The following is a 22,904-nucleotide window of genomic DNA, read 5'->3' as shown; positions in this document are numbered from 1 at the left end:
CTTTTGTGTACCCTTCTATAAGCAGAAAAAAAACCATCAATAAACATGCAACATTTAATCAACACTAGCTGAACTAATATTATGGGATTTTAATTAATGACTTGTATTTCCATAGCTCCATTGCAGAAGAATATCACAAGATTATACTAGCTGATAGCTGTCAGATATAGAGCTGTTCAGAGTAAAGTCTATAAAGAGAAGCATTCATCCATTTAAATCTAGAGGAAGGAAATGGAAAACACTGAATTAATTGCTGTGTTCAATATGACGCACATATAATAATAATAACAACAACAACAACAACAACAACAACAACAACAATAATAATAATAATAATAATAATAATAATAATAATAATAATAATATAAAGTTGGAAGGGACCTTGGAGGTCATCTAGTCCAACCCCCTGCTCAGGCAGGAAACCCTATACCATTTCAGGCAAATGGCTGTCCAGTCTCTTCTTAAAATCTTCCAGTGTTGGAGCATTCACCACTTCTGGAGGCAGGTTGTTCCACTGGTTAATTGTTCTAACTGTCAGGAAGTTTCTCCTTAGTTCTAGGTTGCTTCTCTCCTTGACTAGTTTCCATCCGTTGCTTCTTGTCCTCCTTTCAGGTGCTTTGGAGAATAGCTTGACTCCCTCTTCTTTGTGGTAGCCCCTGAGATATTGGAACACTGCTATCATGTCTCCCCTCACCCTTCTCTTCATTAAACTACACATACCCAATTCCAGCAACCGTTCCCTATATGTTTTAGCCTCCAGCCCCCTAATCATCTTGGTTGCTCTTCTCTGTACCCTTTCTAGAGTCTCGACATCTTTTTTACATCGTGGTGACCAAAACTGGATGCAGTATTCCAGGTGTGGCCTTACCAAAGCATTGTAAAGTGGTATTAGTATTTCACTTGATCTTGATTCTATCCCTCTGTTAATGCAGCCTAGCACTGTGTTGGCTTTTTTGGCAGCTGCAGCACACTGCTGTCTCATATTGAAGTGATTGTCTACTAAGACTCCGAGATCCCTCTCACAGTTACTACTCTATATCTATATCTATATCTATATCTATATCTATATCTATATCTATATCTATATCTATATCTATATCTATATCTATATCTATATCTATATCTATATCTATATCTATATCTATCTATCTATCTATCTATCTATCTATCTATCTATCTATCTAACTATCTATCTATATCTATCTATCTATCTATCTATCTATCTATCTATATATATATATATATATAACTAGAACTGATGGTATGCCATTTTGTAGATTTTTTTGGCAGAAATGAGTGGTTCAAATCTGCTAAACTAGCAAGCATCTATTTCTATAAAGATAAATTAAAATATGCTACCACTTCTTCTGACTTTCCAGGATGCTCTACATCATTACAGGTAGTCCTCAGCTTACGACCACAAATTTCCATTGCTAATCAAGACAGTTCTTAAGTGCTAAGGTAACATGGTTCTTAAGCGAATTTGGCTTCCCCATTGACTTTGCTTTTCCAAAGCTTGGAAAAGGTGTTTATATGACCCCGGGACACTTCAACCATTATAAATACATGCCAGTTGCCAAGCATCTAAATTTTGATCACATGACTATAAGGATGCTGCAACGGTTTTAAGTGTGAAAAAAATCATAAGTCACTTTTTTCCAGTGCTGTTGTAACTTTGAACAGTCGCTAAATGAATGGTCGTAAGTCAAGGACCACCTGGTAGTTGCTATTTTTTTTATAACATACCAACTTCCACTTTTAAAATTAAAAGAAATAAAAGATTTTAAAAGTAAAATTAAAATCACATGATTTAAGTGGACACATTCTCTGGCTAATAGCAGGAATTGCATTAGAGCAAATGATTTTTTGTATTATTTTTAAACGTATTTACTAGTTGGACCTTGATGATAATTTTGACCAGTAACATCCCAAAACAAGATCTTTGTCATCATCTGCTTCTTTTTAAACTGGAGATGCTAGTACTAAATTTGAGACGTTCTAGATGCAAAGCATGGCATCTCTTGTCAAATATAGTTGCTTCATAAAATGAAGAAGAATTTCTCTGGATAGCACCAGTGTAAAATTCATGTATAGGCAATGCTTGGAGACAAACGAGAAAATGCTCTCTTAAATTCTTTTTCTAGCATGCAAGGAATAAATACTGGTAGCACATCTTCTCCATTTGAACCCGCCTACACATCTCTTATTATCTGTAGGTACTCCTACCTAGCCTGTTAATCATCTCCACAACTCCTGGGCCACCACATTGGATCTTGGTAGATCACAACTGTCCTTTTTCTCATAAAGTTTAGATTATATTTTTCATGAGTGTATGGGTGTATATTTTTCCCACCTTTGTTATTAGAATAAGTGAACCAGAGCACAAAATAACTCTGAAACTTTATTCAACATCCATCCTTTTAAGCTTCATCCAGGATTTATGATAATTTTACAAATGATAGCTAAATCATGATAAATCATGCAATTTGAGGTTATGGACACAGTGAGACACTTTGAGATAATTAATTATACAACCTTTCAAGTTTAATCTTCTGCCATTACTTACAGAATTTTAAGTTGTCGCATATGTGCTGAAGAAGCAAATTGAACTAAACAGTGAATATGTTTCATTGCCACAAGCAATCATTGGTGAAAAAAATGAAATGTGTAAAATGTAAAACCTGCATATATATTAGGGATGAAATACTACTTTCCTGGGACTGCATAAAATAAGACAGAATAATAAATATCTAAAGATTTGTAACTAGTAGTTTATAACAAATATAAGCATCACGTAATGACTGTTCCCATAGCATTAATGTTCCCATAGCAACTTGTGCTTCAAATCTGTTCTAAACATCCAATAATATCCAGTCAGCAAAAGAGGCATAATATTTCATACATATAAAGCATTTATAATTATGTGCTTAATAAAAGCTAAATTAGATGATTAAATAGGTCATTGCATTTCACATTTCTTTTAGGGCGGGAAAAGTCTTTACAAAGGTGATCAAAAGAGGGAATTTAACCATTTCTTCCTAGTCCACTGTGCCTTTCCATGAATGTAGTTGTGGTTTCAAAGTGAGAGAATTTTAAGAAGTTTTTCGATTGGCACTCCAGCAGGTCAGGGACTAGAGAGCTCTTTGTCCTTATCTCTCTGAGTATTCATTCCCTTTATGGAGATTCTTAGTCATCCATATCATGGTTGTCCCAAAGATGCTTTTTCAAAAGGCAACTGGACCTTGTTTTTCCTTGAAAATGTTTCACTTCTCATCCAAAAAGCTTCTTCAGTTCTGGAATATTTACTCCCTTTTTGTATTGTCTGCATTTTAGCGTATTTCTCCCACTGAATGTTATTAGAACTTCATGTAAGTCCTACTGATCTAAAGGAAAAAAATGCAAATGAACAAAATCCCCAAGTTTAGTGCTTGTTTCATTTATTTCATAAACATTCAGTAGGCAGCATGCCAGTGTGAAAGAGTAATCATCCATGTAGTTTCTGTCAGATCAATTAAAGGAATAACTAGGGCCAGGTGTGTCTGAGTACTACATTAATCAAACTACTCATTTTGGGCAAGCCCTGCAATATATAAATATCATGAACTTTGGATATCCTCATCACAGAAAAGTCCTAACCATATGGACTCCAGAGGTAAGTCAGGTCCCATTCAGAATAATTGAGAGGGATGTGTGTGTGTGTGTGTGTGTGTGTGTGTGTGTGTGTGTGTGTGTGTAAAAAGTCACTGAAACCTATTAGCCAAGAAGAGATTATAATTTTTTCTAAAGTTTTGAGTCTCTATTAATCCATAATCTTGAAATGGCAACTGAGAATCTTCCAAGAATGGCTGCCCTGTCAAAAATCATTCTAAAATTCCAGTATAAAATTGTCTAAGGATCGACGGACTAGTGCAAGTGGGTCATGCAAGAAAATGATCCCAAATTTACAAGCAAGTCTACAAGAGAATTGATAAAGAATAATTTCAACATTCTGGGGGTTTCTATATTTAATTCTGCATTGGGGTGTATTTCTCCAGTAAGTGTTGGGGGGGATGAGTATTCTCCTGGACTCATAGCTTGTGCTCAAAGAGCAGGTGATAGTCATGAGTAGGGAGCCTTTGCACAGGTACATTTTGTGAACCAGTTTTACTCATTCCATACCCCAGCCTGAATCCAGACTGAAAAAGGTACAGATAAGCCACTTCATCTAGGCCCCTTTGAAGCAGTGAGCCAACTACCCTCTCATCAACTTCCTCCCCAAAAATGGGTTGGCGACTGGACAACTTGTTGTCTAATACAGCTGGATCCAAGGAAGGCTTCTTGAGAAAAGAGCACATCTTCGCCTCCTTCAAGGCAGGTGGTACTACTCCTTCCCTCAAAGAGACATTATCCACCATTTGGATCCGGATACATGCCAGTTCCCTGAAGGCTTTAGCCAACTAGGAGGGAACACAGGGCTTCCTCAGTATCAACCAGCTCAAACTCACCAGAGATATCAGGATTCAGACAATAATCCTATAAATAATTTGCATAAATAATCATTATTTTTAAGGTCTGTCCCAAAGTTCATGAAGTGGATGAAGGTTCCAGATTACAAGGATAAGAACATATTTGGTGTGCCTTTAATAGTCCATGCGCAAAGAACAGGGCAACCCCTTCCACAGAGCATACAACAAGCCTTGCGATATTTACGTAATAATTGCCTGGATCAGGTAGGTTCTTCATTTTGATAGATACATATGTGAGTACACAAAAATCATCTGACAGCTTTATCTACAACTAATCTTCTAGATGCTGAAGGTTTTTAAAATAACGTGGACTTTTTTAATTTGTTCTAGCTTCTGTTGGGGATATTTAGCATACCTGCAGTACAAAATATAATAAATGTGATCAAAAGCATCCTATTTTGCCAACCCACACTGCTGTATATAAATATTATAATGAAATGATATTGTAGAAAGACAGAATGTGATCACTATCAGAATGAACAATTTTAAGGTGGTTAAATATATTATTTATTGATTCTGTTGCTACCATACTCAAAATGGAGCTTCTTTATTTCTAGAGAAAAGAAAGGATTTTATAGACTAAAAAGAGCACTTCTAGTAGGACATGCAAACAGACTCAGGATCAGTCTTGGGGGGGGGAAATCACTATCTCCCCCCTTCCAGCAAAATAACAGTTTCCAGCCTCCACTTCTGTCAGTTTTCCTTTCCTCCTTGTTTCCATCAAATGGGAAGGAATTCATAATTAATATATCCAACATTTCTGTCTTGATTATTTCGTTTCGATCTGTTATACAGAAAATATGCTTAGAGCAGAAATGAGTTTTAAACCTTTGGAGAACTAGAACACCTGGAACATTAATTTGAAGAACTCAAAAATACTAATCATTTTGACAGGATTTAATTATGTTCAGATGACTGAAGAGTACCCAGTAAGACTTTTTCCCCTCTCTCATTTCATTTACCTAATCCTTATCTTCTTTTCCTTTTACATCTACTAATTGTGGTTATCTAACTTTCACTGTGGGCTTCTTTTCCAAAGGAAAAGGTAACAGTTGTCTTGAATATGTAGAGTGGACCCATGCTTTTTCTTCACTTATAATTAATGTAACTCAAGATCAGAAACAAATGCTACAATAGATTTTGCAGTTCTTTGATGCAGTTACAAGTTCTCTGCTCTAAGATGTAATGGAAAATTAGTACTCCATATCCATTTTCACATATGCAGCATATAGAAACAGGCTGCTCTGTCAATCACCCCATATTTTCTTTATTACATTTGTGCATTGAAATTCCCTGTGGATCAGTATGTCTAAGAAAGAGCAGAGAAGTCATGTGTTCTCTGTGTTTTTAAAAAATCCTAAAAAGGAATGAAGTCCACCTCAATGGTTCATAATTGGAGACTTGTATAATCTTAAATAGAAAAAGATTTAATATAATAAGGTATCGCCAAATGTTGTAGATGTGACCTGTTTAAAACACTTAATGTAATCACTGCAACTAGGGAATTGTGTGATTAAATAAAACCATCTAAGTATAATAACTGCTTGGTGTTGGTGGCATTTCGGGACTGTAGTTTTCAAAGAAGAAAAAGTTTTTTAAAAAGGAATGGTACTAATTAAAAATGTAGTACAGCAAGAAATGTGGTTATATTTTCTAAAATTTGACTGATTGCTTCTGATTATTAAAGGCTGTATATAGTATGAGAGACCTATCTAAAAATGCATCAACTGCCATGTTACATTCTGAGCCTCTTTTTTTTAAGTTCTTGAAAAATGTTGAATAAAAATTCTGGTCCTATGCATGGTAGGTTCATTTATCCCACTATCAGTGTTTCACACCAAATTTAATCCTAAATATAATGTCTGCCAAGCTGAGTTTTGTGACCAAAGGCTGTGACAGTTTTATTACTAGAGGTTTTTTTACCCGTTGAAATGGATGTAGTTCTGCAATAATTTAATAATAATTGATTCCTCAATTTATTTTTTTGTTGTGAAAACCTGCAGTGCTAGGTTTTCCTCTTTTGAATATATGATCCAGAAGCTATTTTATTCAACAGTCTCCTTATATTCTTGACCTCCATTTTTATGCACTTTAGATTCATAATCTAAATCAGGGGTCCCCAACCCCAGGTCCATGGACTAGTACTGGGCCACGGCATGCCAGCAACCAGTCCGCACAAACAAGCAAAGCCCCATCCGCAGGATGCAGGCAGCACAGAAAATCACACATTCTCCGGTCCGTGGAAAAACCTCTCTCCATGGAACTGGTCCCTGGTGTGCAAAAGGTTGGGGACCTCTAATCTAAATTACTACTTTCCCAAAATTCATCTTTCATATCTCTCTCTCTCTCTGCTATATTGATTAAAAATAGTATGCTAGATCACATGTTAGAAACACATATTTCACATTGCGGTAATACCTACTATGCATGTGCATGTATTTAAAATAAAATTACTTTTATAAAGTTTTGAGCTTTGTTTTCTGTATCCCAGACTATTAACAAGAGCCTGGAGATAATATTCCTCCTTTAATGATAAGGAAAGAGCCAATTTACATTTCAATACTGGCTGCAGTTCAGAAGAGCACTGCTTCCTGACAGTGCCAAACTGCAACATCACCACTCTCCTACCACATTATTAGCAGTTCTATAATAGTCCCAAGTGAGATGAATCAGCTAAAAGCCCTGTTGTGCAAGAGAGAATGTATATGTAGAGATTCTGAAGCCAGGGCATTATTTCTAATTTTTGTTTTCTGCTAGCTTTTTGGTAGTTTAGACATCTATTTGCTAAAGGTGGCTTCAGTGATTCATCCAATAAAGAAGAAAAATACAATTGTGATTGATCTTGTGCCACCTACTGGTTCTTCACCCTGGTGCAATATATTAATTCTTCTCCTTAATCTGTGTTACACTCTCATATAAATTCTGTGCCTGCCCAATAACCTATCTTGAAATGTTGTGTCATTGATTCCATCTTTGAAGGGGAGGTTTGAAGTAAGTATCTTCCTGAGGTTTAGTTGAGTCTTAGTCCTATATGGAATCTCTATTAAGCCTACATAGGTTTTTCAATAATACTTTCATTATTTCTTCTTTCTCAAGTGCCACATTACAGATAATACCACCTTTCACAGTCTTGGTACACTCAATCACCTTGCTATTATCATTACCACTGTGATTGGTTCTGTCCTCCATTCCACTTTACTCATTGAAAACATGGCCTTTCCACCCATAACAGCTGCAAAATGTCCAGTGCTCGTGTTCTATGAAGTTTTCACATTTCATGATAGTAAGCCATTATACTTCCATATCATGAAGGAACACAGTAGTTCATCATTGTTATCAGCCCTTTGGAGACCATATCACATCCAGTCATATTAGCATATGTCCTTGTGTTTTTGCATCTTCTTTTTAATATGTTATTGTTTTGCTGAATCAGTTATGTTTGTTATGCCATGTTTTTAACTGTGTTTTAATTATACATTTGATGTTTTGTAAGCCATCTAGAGTCTTTTTGGAGTCAGATGGCTTTAACAAATCTAAACAACAACAATAATAATAGAGCAGATAACAAGACCTGGAAATGGTTAAAAACAGGAACATTGAAGAAACAGACAGAGGGCTAATTCTGGCTGCACAAGGCCAACAACAAATGCATACAAAGTCAGAATTAAGAAGATAACAATAAACAGCAAATGCTGCCTCTGCAAATAAACTGAAAAGCCAATAGACCACCTAATTACTGTAGCTGCTGCAAGAAGATTGCACAGACTGACTGCAAACAATGACATGATAAAGTACAACAGTGATACATTGAAATTGTGAGAAATACTGTTTGCCTGCAAGCAAGAACTGGTGGGATCACAAAATAGACAAATAATAAAAAGAAGAAGCAGCTTAGGATTCAAACAGATAAGCACCTGCCACATAACATCCCAGACTTAAAATTGTCAATAAGAATGAATTAAAAACAATATCGATAATGGACATGGCAGTACCTGGAAACAGGAACCGAGAAAGAACTGGATAAAATCACAAACTATAAAGATCTGCAAATAGAACTTAAACAACTGTGGCAAAAGAAGGCAAAGATAGTACCAATAGTAATAGATGCTTTGGATGCAATCCCAAAACATCTAAAGCATCATTTGAACATCATTGGCATTGACAAAATCACCTTCAGTCAATTTCAAAAGGCAGCTTTTCTTGGAACAGCTTACATTGTGCAACAATACCTTTAACACCATCAAATAGGTGGATAAAAATGCCAGATCTAGTCTAAATACCTGACTGTGTAACCAATATAAGGATACATTCCTGCCTGAAAGCACAAATGCTTAATTGTAATTTCATTCCAACAGACAATTTTCTTCTGTTTCTTCCCCTCATTATTCAGTCAAGATTCTGTATCCACAGAAGATGCTCAGTCATCATTAGGGTGTAGGAATGTTTTTGTCCCCCCCCCCCGCAAAGGCATTGTACTTCTGCAAACTCACATACTGCGAATGTGTGATATATTTAATGAGATAGCACACAGAGGAGGCAAAGAAAGACTAAGTACTGTAATTTGGAAAAGGAAATGTGCCTACTTTTTTCATAGATTTTGTTCTCACTGTGCCAACTGTTCCACTATGAAATGAAGAGACACAACCTTGATACATCCCATGTGTTGTAACTCTGCTTCACTTTAGAATAAAATTGTGATTTGTGCAAAGGAATTAGCTTTGGGGAAAATTCCTTTAAGGGAAGTGTTGTAAAAGGACAAAATGCTATAAAGCTGTGAGCCCACACATTTGAAGAAACATTTGTTGTAGAAGAAAACACGTATTAAATCGATATTCCATACTCTTAACCCCTGTGCCATATTCTTCTCCCAGGAAAAGACCAAGAAGCCATCATTAGATAGGATAAACTTTTTATATCTGATAGGCCTATTCCCGTATCCTACAATTAATTTTTTTTAATACTCTGTTATTAAAGGACACAGAAGAGGGGATAAAATAATGTATGATCAAATAACAATTTGAATCCTCTTTCAAGGAATTGGGGCAAATAGTAAAATTTAAATAATAGGCATGACTGGGAACCACATGCAATGTTTAATAGGGTAACACACTACAGTGAGCAAGGCCAAAACAAAGTGAGCAAGGTCTATATTATGTCCACCTATAGGATTAGGACTGTGTAGGTTTTGGAACTGTTAAACCAGTTTTAGGGCTTCGTGGTAGCATTTTCTTCCTCTTTTTTTTGTTTTCATATATAAAAAAATGAAAGCAGAACTCTGGTTTCCAACAACAATAGTCAAGGTGAGCTCTAAGGACCACAGTATGTCAGAGATTGCAGGTTACACATTCTGGCTTAAGCTAAAAAATAAAATAAAATTGGAAAACTCAGGCTTCATGCTCATGTTCTCTGTAGTGTAAAGTACCAGTGCTCTCATGTGAATAAGTTGTCACAGAAAAATCAGACTAGGCAGAGTCCTGTAACCTATCAAAAGAGTCAGTTGGTGTAGTTATCATACCTCCACAACCACAAAGCTCACTGGGTGACTTTGGGTCTGGAACTTTCTGCAAAACCACACAGGGTTATAATACTATAAGATAATACTTGGGTACAATGGCCATTGGTTACAGTATATTACGGCTCAAAGAGGTGGAAAAACTCTTACAATAGCAAAGACATGACTGTGGCCTGATTGTGGAACATTCATTAACTGCTCATGTTAAATTCCACGCCAATTTAAAGCAGGAGAATAAGTTTCAATGATCTTGAACACATACCCATTTTTGAAGGGATCATAAGGAAGTTGTGAATGCCACTGATACTGAATCAGAAAGACTGTGAAATGGGATCAGAGAAATTGCTGAGGATAAATGTGATAACAGGCGATCAAAGATGAAGAAACAGACAGACAAATTGGATAGTGGAAATTGTTGACAGGAGAAGAGAAGCCAAAACCAGGAAAAACAAAGATCTCTGAAAGGAATTTTAAAAAGAACCATGACAGAAGAGACACGAAACAGTATTATGACATCTGTAAGGACGCTGAATATACTGTAGATTCATACACAGTAAAACAAGTTTTCCAAAAAGATCTTTGAACTGAGAAGGTTCCAACCACAAATTGTTACGTTAAAAGATGCCAATGGACAAGAACATCAAACAGAAATGGAAGGAGAATATTGAAATAGAGATGCCAACATTTAAGAAAGCCAAGAAGATATTTCCTACTTATAAGAACCTCTAATACTAGAAGATGGACTTCACGTGAGTGCCAAGGCCAGCAGATGTTTTGTTGGTTTCTGCTGGCTAGCAAGACATCCTTTGTGATGGGAATTGTGGCTGGATGCTGGACCAGTCTTGCTTGAACAATTATCTTCTGAATTGAAATAACCTATTGGCCATCCAAGCCTGTTGCTAATTCTATCCCTGAAAAAAAACTAAATTTAATTATCAAAAGATAAGATGTTTTTAAAAAGCTTGAATTAAATATGTATTTTGGCTCAGCGTGATGATGCTGATGCTGATGACAGTATATAATCTATTATGGCATATATTATAGGTGGGCCTTTTCCGTAAGTCAGGCGTGAAATCACGAATACAAGCACTGCGTCAGATGAATGAAAGCTCTCCTGGAAATGTCAGCTATGAAGACCAGTCTGCATACGATGTGGCAGATATGGTAAAACAGTTTTTCAGAGATCTGCCTGAACCTCTTCTCACGAGCAAGCTGGGAGAAACTTTTCTCCACATCTATCAGTGTATGTATTGAATTTGTTTCATCTGGCTAGGGAATAGTTAGGGAATATTAAGCCTTTCAATCTTTTAAAGAGGAGCAGCATTTTCTTTTGCAGTCCCCAGAGTTCCTGATGTTTCTAGTGGAATCTGACAGCAAACCACTGAATAATGGTGATACAGTTTACCATCGGTTCTCAGAGACTCAATGGCATCTGCATTTAAATTATAAAAATATTAATAAGTACATGAATATTGTATTAAAGAATATACCTTGTGGCCATGCTAGAAATTAGAGGATTTATCATCCAACATATTTAGAGAACACTATTTGGAAATGCTGTTGCTGTTCAGTAGAACAGTAGATGTCAAAACATTGAGAATGCATGTTTGCTACTCTCTGGATAATGCAGTTTAATTGCATTATTGCATGTGGAGTATCTTCATACAAGGCAATAATCTGTTTCTATATATAAGAGCCTTAACATAGGATTAAATTCAATATGATTCTGAAATAGCACATAATGGGTATTTTCCCCAGGGCAAATATATCTTTAGGCAGCTGCTAAGATTATCATTTTACACTTTAATAAAGATATTTCAGATGAGATCATAGTGTGCGGGGAACAACAAGCTTATGTGATGAAGTATAAACAGATTCCCTAGCAAGGAAACTGAAAAGAAATAGAAAGGAATCTCCTGTTTCAAGGGATGTTATGCTAGCAGGATGGGAATTCATCTTGATCTCTCTATCTCACTCCATGCATGCCCCAGTTCTGTTTCAGGGATTGTGTCTCCATACATGGGAATCTGTTCCACAAGCAGTGTTAATTCCACTGGCAAATAGGTAATGCTAGAGAAAGCTCAGACTGTCTGAATATGTTATAGAAGATCCTTTACTGGATACTGTGTCATTATATCCTAACTAAAATATACTATCTTTCATTATATGCTAAACTAAAGGTTGTCTCTACGATTAAATCCCTTTCAGTTTTAAACCAGGATAATCCTCTAATCCTGAACTGACCAGATAAAAGCTGTATCTTTGCTCTAGATCTTAGTACATAATGCAGCCAACTAACTTGGCTAAGGGAACTTCTAGTTCATACAAAAGTAAGCAGACAGATATTTTCTAAACTACATGGGCTGGTTCAAACATTGCATTATTCCATGACATGGTTTAATTTTGTCTTAAGTTTTGGTTTCGATTGTAAATCAGGAACAATGTTTAGCATTATAGATTAAGCAGGCCACTGGGTCTTGCTCAAGTAATGACTTAAAACAATGTGTGAAGCAAGAAACCAAATAATAGTAACATGCAGAGATTTTTCTGTGTGAACAAGAAAACTTTCCCTGTCTGTATCTGAGATTACTTTCAGAAATAAATCTTGAATTGGGAGATTAAATTCCACATGATATTCTAGTGATCCTGTTTGTACTTAGAATCGGTCTTCATTAAATGGCATCTTTTTTTTCTACAGATGTTCCAAAAGAACAACAGCTTCGGGCAGTTCAGGCTGCCATAATGTTGATGTCAGATGAAAATCGGGAGGTTTTGCAGACCTTGCTCTGCTTCTTGAATGATGTCACCTCTGTGGAAGAGAATCAAATGACTTCCATGAATATAGCAGTGTGTCTGGCCCCTTCTCTTTTTCATCTCAACATCATCAAGAAAGAAAGCTCGCCACGGTGGGGATTGTTTACTAGTTATCTCTAATTCTTTCATTCTGGGCTTAAAAGTAATGCCATTATTGTCTAATATTCAATCATGTTTGAGGTGGTGTTTACATTCACTAGAGTATCCCCTTGGCAAATTGACTGTTATTATTGCTCAAGAATATAAGCATATATATTGTGAATTAAGAGTAAGGGATTGTGGTTTCAATAGAAGTCCTTATCCTGAGTTGCCATGGAGCAAATCCATAGTGACAGTTCTGACAAATACAGGGCACTTTTATCTGCCACAATAATAGCAATAATGATAGGCTTATTAATACTGTTGAATTACTTATTGCATTTCATAAGTCTGTGTGTGTATGTGTTAGATTACCTGTTCAAGGCTAAATGTACTTATTTGGAAAAAACCCAGTTTTTTCAAAACAGGATGTGCTTTTCTATTATTTTTGCTTAATTAATATAGTAATAGCAATCATTCAGATAAAGCAAAATCGTTCTTTGATTTGCCCCATTAAATGGTCCCAAAAATTTTTTTCAGCAGAATGAATATGGAGACCAGAATCACACTTCATACTATGCCTTAATGCCCTTTGTTTTCCCCATGGGTGCCATAATGCTGACCTTGCTTCTGTAATACACAAAGAAGTCTATCTTAAGTGCTTTTTTATTACTTTGTACTTTGAGAATAATTAAGGTATATCTTTTTTCCAACAATAAACAGGGTGTTCCCTCGCCTATATAATGTGATAAAAGGATATTGTCTTGAACTGTGTGTAGCTTGATATGAAAAAAAGGTATATGCATTTCAGCTTTTACTGTCAACTCAAGAACAGCCTTTGCCTTTATCTTATTTAAAACACTGAATTGATTTGCAGAGTAATACAAAAGAAGTACACAACCGGGAAGCCAGATGAGAAAGATCTCAGTGAAAATCTAGCAGCTACTCAGGGACTGGCACACATGATCACTGAATGTGATAGACTTTTTGAAGTAAGTGAAAGACTTAGGTAGCATAATTCCTAAGGAAAAATGTCATGAAGCACGAAGCCTATATACTAGCATTAATATTTTGGGGTATTTCTTTGATTATTTTTGTGGCACATGTGCATAAATTGATTTCAGGTGCATTATAGTATTGATTGAGATTCAGTTTGTGACCAACTACTATTCCAAGATCATTTTGACAAATATTTGTATCAAGCCAGGTATTCCAACTGTATATTTGTATACTCAATTTCTATTAGGTAAAAAAAATGTATTACACATGACTTGATTTAGAAAAACATACAATAAAATGAATCAGCTTGAATTAAGGAAGGTTTTGTGAAAATATGGAGTTGAAGTTTGGTTGCTGAATACAGTAAGTATGAGTAAAGAACAGCAAGCGTGAAAATATATGATTTTTTTTGTAAATTGTTCAACACTGAGCAGAGAATTAGATATGGATGCCCAGTCTGTTGACAGAGATTATGTACTGCTGCAAATGTGAAATAGATTATATGGTGCAATGTATTACAGGGCAAGATTTAACAGAGAAAATTAGAATAAATAGAATTTGTGTACTTAATAAAATGTTAACTAATCATGGAAGAACAGATAGATCTTTTAATATATGCATTGTTAGTACAAAGATAATGATAGTATGCAATCAATTGTAATCAATTATTATTCATTGAAAAAACAAAAAATGGCTAAGAATAAGGACCATTGCGGTATGGAAGTAAGAGTTGGATATGTCAGGAGAAATACAAAGTTAAGTTGATTGAAGGGGGTGGGTAGAACAAGAGATTGGGTCAAGAAGTAGTGGGTGCTAAATGAATGTAGGCAAAAGCAAGTACAGTAGTTCTTGACCTACAACAATTCAGGCAGTGACTGTTCCAAGTTATGACAGTGCTTCTCAGAGTTCCAGTTATCCCAGCACCCTCACATTCACATAATTGCAATCTGGATGCTTGGCAACCGATTCACACTTATGATTAGTTGCCAAAGGCCCCAAAATCACTTGATCGTCATTTGCAACCTTCCCTCCTGGCTTCCCCAAAAAGTCTGTGGGGAAGTTTGCAGAGAAGGTGACAAGTTATTGAAGTAAGTCTCCCCCAACTATGCACCTTCTCCATGTTGGCCACTTCCACACACCAACACACTCTCAACACACCTCCCTCGCATCCCCATGCTCCCTCCTGATCCACACTGCACTTTCCTTGAGCCAGGCTATGGATCTCTACAATCTTGTGTACTCTTTATAATTTGCAACGTGTCTTATCACATCCCCCTTCCACCCTCATGCACTCTTCCTGCATCATACTATGATTCTTGCACACCCTCCTCTACTATCCATAGTTGGCATGGAAGAAATACTTCTAGGTAGTTTGAACATAAAAAGAATGAGAAAAAGCACAAGACAAATATATGAAAAAAGTGAGTCAGGATGAAGAGGAAAACTGTGAAAGATATAGTTGGTTGGAGTGCATGTGATCTTGAAAGGAAGTACGGAAAGTTTAAAAACGTAAATTAAATGTATATATAGAGAGATAGTTCCTGAAAACTTGCTGAGAAAGCTTAAGGGTCCCACATTTGATACCATTTACATGGGTCCTCTGTTTAAGCATTTTTAGTAATGTATCTACTGCCTCTGAACTACCTCAAATTTCCATGCCCCATGCCCATGTCTGAAGGATTGTTACATATTGGGGTTACATCTATGGAGTTTCTCAGTCAACCAGGTCATAGTTATCCCAAAGATGCTTTTTCATGAGACAACTGGACTTTCTTGTTTTTTTCTTTGAAGACATTTCACTTCTCATTCAAGAAGCTTCTTCAGCATCATCCAATCAGAGCTAAAGAAGCTTCTTGGATGAGAAGCAGAACGTCTTCAAAGAAAAAAAAGTCCAGTTGCCTCATGAAAAAGCATCTTTGGGACATTATTACATAAGGCACTGGGAGAGTTTGGAAATGGTGCAACATAAAAATCAAAGTAAGTAAATCAATAATAAAATTATTTTTTCCTCTCTTTTTCTTTGGAGCAGATTCCACATGAGATGTTTTGCCAATCTCGGAACTCTTATATTGAAGCTAAAGTACATTCTCCAACCTTGGAGGATCTGGGCAAGCAAATGGATGAAGAAAACGGGAATTACCAGACCTACATAGAAAGTCTTATACAGAATCTTTGTAAAGATGCTAAGGACAAATTCAAAGGATGGGTGACTTGTTCCAGCATAGAAAATACAGACCTCTGTTACAAAAAAGTAATTTTGAAACTAGAATTATCTGTTTACTTCTGCACATTAGTTTTGATAGTAGTTTCCATATTTACTGAAAAACATTATCCAACATGCCAACATACTGTACACTGAAATAGGGTTTTTAAAATAAAACCATATTTTATCCCAAAGAAAAACCAAGATTTTAGGTGCTTCCAGATATAGGACTTCTATATTATTAATTCAAAGTTTTCATGCAGCTTTTTGATGCTTTCTTAATGGAAAACACACATACCTTGTTAGTGGGGATGCTGTCTTTCAGCTCCCATGTACAATTACATAAACAAGGCTGGAAAATGGCACAATATTAAACCTTGTTTGGAAATACCCCTTGATGTTGCCAGTATGGACTGAAAAATGTTAGCATTAAGGCACAATAAGAAGAGTTATCCTGACTTAGCTGATACATTTGGTATGTCTCTATATTCATTATAGATAGTTTCAACTTACAACCACAGTTGGGACTAAAAGTTCATCCATAAGCCATTCATAACTTTGGTCATTAAATGACCATACCTGTACTGCTTATCCTGTATTTTCAGTGGCAGAACCATTTCATATCTTGGCCCAACAGAAGCTGTCATGGAATTGACTACTTCCTGTAATTAAATGGAATTAAATTCTCACATTTCAGTTAGATCCTTAATTCAGGGATTCCGAACTTAATTGGTACTGGAAAATGTCTGCTCCTAATCCAACATAGATTTAGGTGGAGAGAGAAATTAGTGGATCTTCTGGGTCACAACTATTATGTTTCAGTGCATTCTAACCTGTATCTCAGCTTTATATTTAATGTACAATCTCTTCTCTTCCATTTCATTGAGGTTGGAGATGGAAATCCATTAAGACTATGGAAGGCATCTGTAGAAGTTGAGGCTCCTCCATCAGTTGTCTTGAACCGTGTGCTACGAGAAAGGCATCTTTGGGATGAGGATTTCTTACAATGGAAAATTATAGAAACCTTGGATAAGCAGACCGAGATCTGCCAGTATGTTTTGAATAGTATGGCTCCCCATCCAACTAGAGATTTTTTAGTTCTCAGGTAATTTAGAGAAAGAAGCAACTAGTTATAATAGCTAACTCACAATCCAGTGTGGCTTTTCTGAAGCTATAATCCTCCAGATGGACCTAAATTCCCACAATTCTCAGCCATACTTAAGTAGGAATCTCGGGAATGTATCCTGTTAGGGAAGAACTGATATCATTGTATGAAATGTCTATATCTGTGCTGCCTCTGTTATATATGGTCATGTCTCTTGGGGCTTCATTGATTAATTTTTCTTCCAATTCATTTTAAAATCAACTCATTGTGTAATCTGCATTATTGTGGAGTGTTTCCATAAAGTCCTATTAGCTACTCAAACCAGGTGTTTGACAAGACATATTGTTTAATCTATATTGTCATAAATAACACCAATGCAGCTGTCTCGAGTTTTTGAATTTGTTCCACTCCCATGAGAATAGCTGTTGTTTTCCTGGAAAATAATTCATTTTCACAGGAAACAAATAGTTCTGTGAAAAAATTCACATAACAACACATCACTAAAGAAATAAGAAGCAAATCTATTGTAATTCTTAGTTTCATGTAGGTAGATGTATGAGACAAATAGAGGAAAAAACCCTCAAAAAAGGTCATTATGCAATAAAATACCTATTTTTCCCTAAAAATTATAAAGTGGATTTATATTCTATTAAATTATGGTAACTATATTTTCTTGGAAAAAATCAAGGACATACCTGAAAAAGGGACAAATCTGAAAGCAATTCATAAGGTAGCAATTTTTCCAATTGTATTTATAACTTTGCTTTACAAAGGAATATTGAAGAGCAAAACCAAGGAAAACTTTACAAAAACACATATTCCAGTAAAAATACCTAAAATCAAATGGTGTATATATGTAAAGTAATTTTGGGGAAAAAAACAGTTCAGGGTCCATATTTTTCACATGAATGGTACCATTTGTACAGTAAAAGTTGAGTGGCCAAAACAAAAGGACAAATTTGAGTTTTTGAAAAATAAATCTGAAAGACAGCTTTTTGAAATAAAGGGCTGTCATTTATAATAATGTATATTTAAGGACACTTGAAAGAATTGAGCAACTTTCCATAACTTGGTGCCCTCCCATTCTTCAGACCTGATGAGACTGTAAGATGCAGAGACCCTGTCAGCTTTGAGGCTGGCTGATTAGAAGTCCTGAGGAATGAGTCCCATCACATCTGAACAGCCCCTAGTTAAGGGAAGAGTGGAAAACAAACATGCATGCCATTATTTTTATTGCAGTGCTGCCCCTCCAATTATCATTTTCTTAAAAACCTGTCTGAACAGGGCCTGGAGAACAGATTTGCCTAAGGGGATGTGCGTGCTAGTGGCTGTCTCTGTAGAACACGATGAAACTCCTTTGATGGGAGATGTGCGAGCAGTTGTCCTGGATTCCCAATATTTGATAGAACCTTGTGGCTCTGGAAAATCTCGACTGACACACATCTGCAGGATTGACCTCAAGTAAGTTCTACAAAGATCAGTGTCAACATCTTTGTCAGCAATGTTTTTGCACAATTAGCATTCCTGAGCATTGTTTGGCAATATAAGTAGGACAGTACAATTACTAAAAGAACTTTCATCCTTAGCTGGAAATAAAAAGATACACATTGATCTCATAACTCTTTACTAAGGAATATATTCATTAAATCTAATAGAATTTACTCTACAGTAATACCAGGGCTTTTTTTGTCATAGAACGCTCAGAACGGAGTTCCGGCACCTTTTTTGGATGGAACCTTGTAGGGTAGGCAAGGCAGGTTGTATGACATGTGTGAGTTCTGGCACCTTTTTCTTTTACAAAAAAAGCACTGAGTAATACTATATACAATAAAAGAACTGTTGTATGTGTCTGACTAGCGTTGGGTCATACAAGCTTTCCAGAGCTATTATGTCATTTCATGATTGATTCTAGTAGTTGGGTGTTCCAAATTATTTTATGAATTCGCTTTTACACACAGTTATGATTGAAGAGATCAGTATTTAGACTTAGCAATTGCTATGTCAGATTTATAATTGAAATAGTGTATTTGAAAAATGTATAACCTCAAGCAAGTTAGAAGTTACAAGTGTTCCCCCCTCTCCTATACACACATGCACTGATTTGAGTAATCTATGCATGGCCACTTACACAGAAAAGACCTGTCTTATTGCAAACCTGCAGGCACAAAACAAACACTGATGGGGAATCTTTGGCCCATTTCCAATGTCTGGAAATTTTGTGACTTCTGCACAGGATCTATAAGTGTATCTACTGTCAGAAATATGCAAGGAATTTCTTTTTATGTTTGATGAGTCTGAGAAACTGGTAATTTGATGTAATACTTTCTCTTTGTTTCCTTCAGAGGTCATTCATTAGACTGGTACAATAAATGCTTTGGACATCTGTGTTTAGCCGAAGTGGCTAATATCAGAAATTCATTTCAGCCTCTGATTGCTGAGGGACCAGAAACAAAAATATGAATGATGGAGAACCTGCATGTATAAAATGCCATGCGTACATTACAACCACTGGATTTTGTTTGCATGCCGGCTAAAGAAAAGCTGCTTGGAAAATTCGGCCATTATCTGGATTTATTATATACCAAAGTGGTCCACATTTATTGATTTCCTTCGCTGAAGAAGCCTTTTTTCACTGCTACTTTTGACTTTAAAATAAATTTATGTCCTGTATAATTTTGATATTTAAAAGCTTCTGGAAAGCTTATTTTAAAGTGTTAATATGTAATTATTATTATTATACAATATAAATATTGTATATCTTTTGTTATGTATAATATGTGTATATATTTACATCTATCTATTTATAGATAGATACTGCTATATAAAAAGGAAGTTCCATATATAAACTAATGTGTTCTAAAAAAAATCACCTGTTTGGAATTTATTTTCACTCTGTTAGATCCCAGTATACCCTAGCTTTTATTAACTGCACTTACTATCTTTATAAGATAGTAATTTCTAATTTCTTATGTGTCTCATGTCAGTGGTTGCACTGTTTCTAAACAGACATGTGAAAAACAATAGAGGATACTTCCCTTAGCTAACTTGGTACCTTCAGATGTGTGGGATTTCCTGTAGGAGAAAAATATCCAGTTTAAATCCAACATGACCAGAGGGCAACAACCTGGAGAAATCTGGTTTATAGTATTTATAGGACTATTAAAGGGTACATAGTCACAAGAGAATAGCTGTCAGGCAACAAAAATATTAACTCAAGTTATTTCAATCTGGCAATCATTTACAGTGGCCTGCAGCGTCAGCCAAAACAATAGTTTCCAGTGAAGATTATAGCTTCTTTATTAATCGAACAAAAAATACAAGATTATTATTTTGATGAGATGTACCAAAAAGTACCTATAGTTTAGGAATGTAATGTTACTTTAGACTTTCAAACTTTTCACTTTAGAATAATCCCCTCAAAATCCATAGGACAATACTTGAGATCCAGCACTAAAATCTCTGGTACAAGCAAACTTTCAACCAAGTTCAGAGGAGACTGATCATGGGTTAAAATTTATTCAGATAATTTTTGGATTGCTTGAATGTCTGTGGAGATTCTAAATCATCCAATGATGGTTGTCTCAAAGGTGCTTTTTTCCAAAAAGCGAACTGGACTGTTTTTCTTTTTCCTTTGAAAACATTTCACCTCTCATCCAAGAAGCTTCTTCAGTTCTATTCTATTCTGTTTCAGTTTTGGATAGGCTATTATAAGCTGATTTTGAATGCAAAAATCAAAAAATGAGGCTATAATTTCCTGGCTCAAAATACAAAACTCAGAACCTGCAATGTTTACTTCTTATCCAAGAAAAGTGTAACACCTCCTCAATTTTCTAACTTTGTCATATAAATGAGAATTCCTACCTTTTGCATTCTCCTTCAAACCAACAGCTAAGAGCAAAAGGAAAGTTGCCAATTTGGAAAATGGCTAGGACTGATTTTATAAACCCTGAAGACTTTTTTCCCTAACTTCTCAAATGTTACAGGCTGAAATGTGATGGCACTTAAAGAGATTGTCAATGCTGCAAACATTGACATGTTTTTACATTGACAATATAGGAGACAGTCTTTTATTTAAACTGCTTCACTTTGAATCTTGAAGGGAGGGAATTTTCTAATGTCTGTTTTGAGAAGATTAGAAAGCCCGCATACAGCATGGGAAGAGAAACCTCATATGTAAAACTAATTGGATAATGTGATTTATGACGTGTAGATAAGGGTGGTGAGTGTGTGTGTGTGTTATGATGGGTTTGTGGGGAGGAGATTTCAGATTCTGGCATCCCTCCGTGAGTGCCGATGTTTTGTTTCATTACTAAGACTTTTTAGATACGGTAAATAATATGCTTGCTATTTATTTGATTTGTCTCATTCATCGGAACCATGACAGATATTTTGAAATAACCAAATTTTACAGCTTTATAGGGTTGGCCAAGCTCAGAATAGTTGGCTAGCACATTGATTGTCATATCTACCTTGTGCCGTTGCTTTTTATTCATTTAACCACAAATTTAACCATATTTGTGGCTCCACCTTAAGAATTTAACTGCCTGAATTAGATGAACTGCAGCTAGTCTAATAAAAACTTTATAAAGCTGTCGTCAAACATTGCTCCCAGCAATATTATATACATTTCAGCAGCTGCAGAATTCTAGGTAGTGCCAATAATTCTGGACTATTTCATTTAGAATTCCAGCCTATACAAACAGGCTGTAATTCTAACAGCCCATTCTGTAACAATAACTATATGCTACATTGTGTTCCAACCACACAATCCAATTTCAATTTTTGCTAAGGGTTGTCTTTGAAACAACTTCAGCTGAGAAGATGTTAATAAAGGTCTTTGGAAAAAGACAGCCACATATGTAGAATTTTCATATTGCTTTAGTAATCCTGAATGGCAGACTTGGAAAACATCCCTTTTTTATCCAAGGGGCTGAATTTCCAAGAATAGGCAGAACCCTTGATCAGGACAGCATTGCATTTCTTAGAACATAACAAAAAAGAAATGAAAACTCGTAGCATTGTTGGCAGCCATGTGAAACTCCACTGGATAATATGTTTGTGGATGATTTTATTGTTTTCTGAAGAGGAACATGCTCCAAAAGCACTAGTGATATTTGCAATAATATGTGGGGATCAGGGCTTTTTGAAAGTAAAACTAGCACAAAACAAAAAAAACTTGTGTTATTCCTAATATGTATAATCATTTTCAAACTGTTTAAATCCCAATCCAACCTGACAATTCAACTTGTTTGTTTGAATTTATTTTGTTAGTCCTTTTGTTGATTTGAGAGTACCAATATGATTTTTTTTCTCCTTTCTTTTCTCCTGTACAGCCTCCAACATCCTTTACAAATCTGATTTTATGAGTTTAGAAGGGGTTCTGTTGGCAGGAGGAGATATCCAATTATCATTTTAAGCAATTGTTTAAGTCAAACTAGATATGCAATTTTTTATTCAACAGAATACATGACTATAAAACAGGGTTGTCTCTAATTTCCTTTTCTTGACAGATCTCATATCTTTAGTGCCAGAATGGCAAGGAGAAACTCAGCAGATAAAGCTGGTTCCAGCATGCTGATAGAGAAATGGTTCTCACGTATTTGCTAAAGACTCAGAGCTACATGCAAATACACAGATCATTTCTCTATCAGCTGCACATTAGTTAAACAAAAACAATTACACAAAAAA

The 22,904-nt window shown here is 35.7% G+C and overlaps 1 protein-coding gene across 2 annotated transcripts in view; it reads left to right on the top strand.

Moving 5' to 3' along the window:
- STARD13 (StAR related lipid transfer domain containing 13) overlaps window positions 1-20,044 on the top strand; it is a 121,657-nt gene extending 101,613 nt beyond the window's left edge. For both annotated transcript variants that reach the window (XM_083361884.1, XM_083361883.1), the window contains 8 exons: window positions 4,550-4,709; window positions 11,062-11,260; window positions 12,716-12,923; window positions 13,787-13,901; window positions 15,938-16,159; window positions 16,999-17,216; window positions 18,501-18,677; window positions 19,559-20,044. In XM_083361884.1, coding sequence (XP_083218010.1) covers window positions 4,550-4,709; window positions 11,062-11,260; window positions 12,716-12,923; window positions 13,787-13,901; window positions 15,938-16,159; window positions 16,999-17,216; window positions 18,501-18,677; window positions 19,559-19,676 — 1,417 coding nt within the window. In that variant the 3' untranslated portion in view covers window positions 19,677-20,044. The remainder of the gene's footprint in view (window positions 1-4,549; window positions 4,710-11,061; window positions 11,261-12,715; window positions 12,924-13,786; window positions 13,902-15,937; window positions 16,160-16,998; window positions 17,217-18,500; window positions 18,678-19,558) is intronic.
- The last annotated feature ends 2,860 nt before the right edge of the window (window positions 20,045-22,904 follow it).

Source organism: Vipera ursinii (assembly GCF_947247035.1).
Source record: "Vipera ursinii genome assembly, chromosome: 4".
NCBI classification, from domain to species: domain Eukaryota; kingdom Metazoa; phylum Chordata; class Lepidosauria; order Squamata; family Viperidae; genus Vipera; species Vipera ursinii.
Note: the sequence above shows the minus strand (reverse complement) of the source record. Positions and strands in the feature narration are given on the sequence as shown.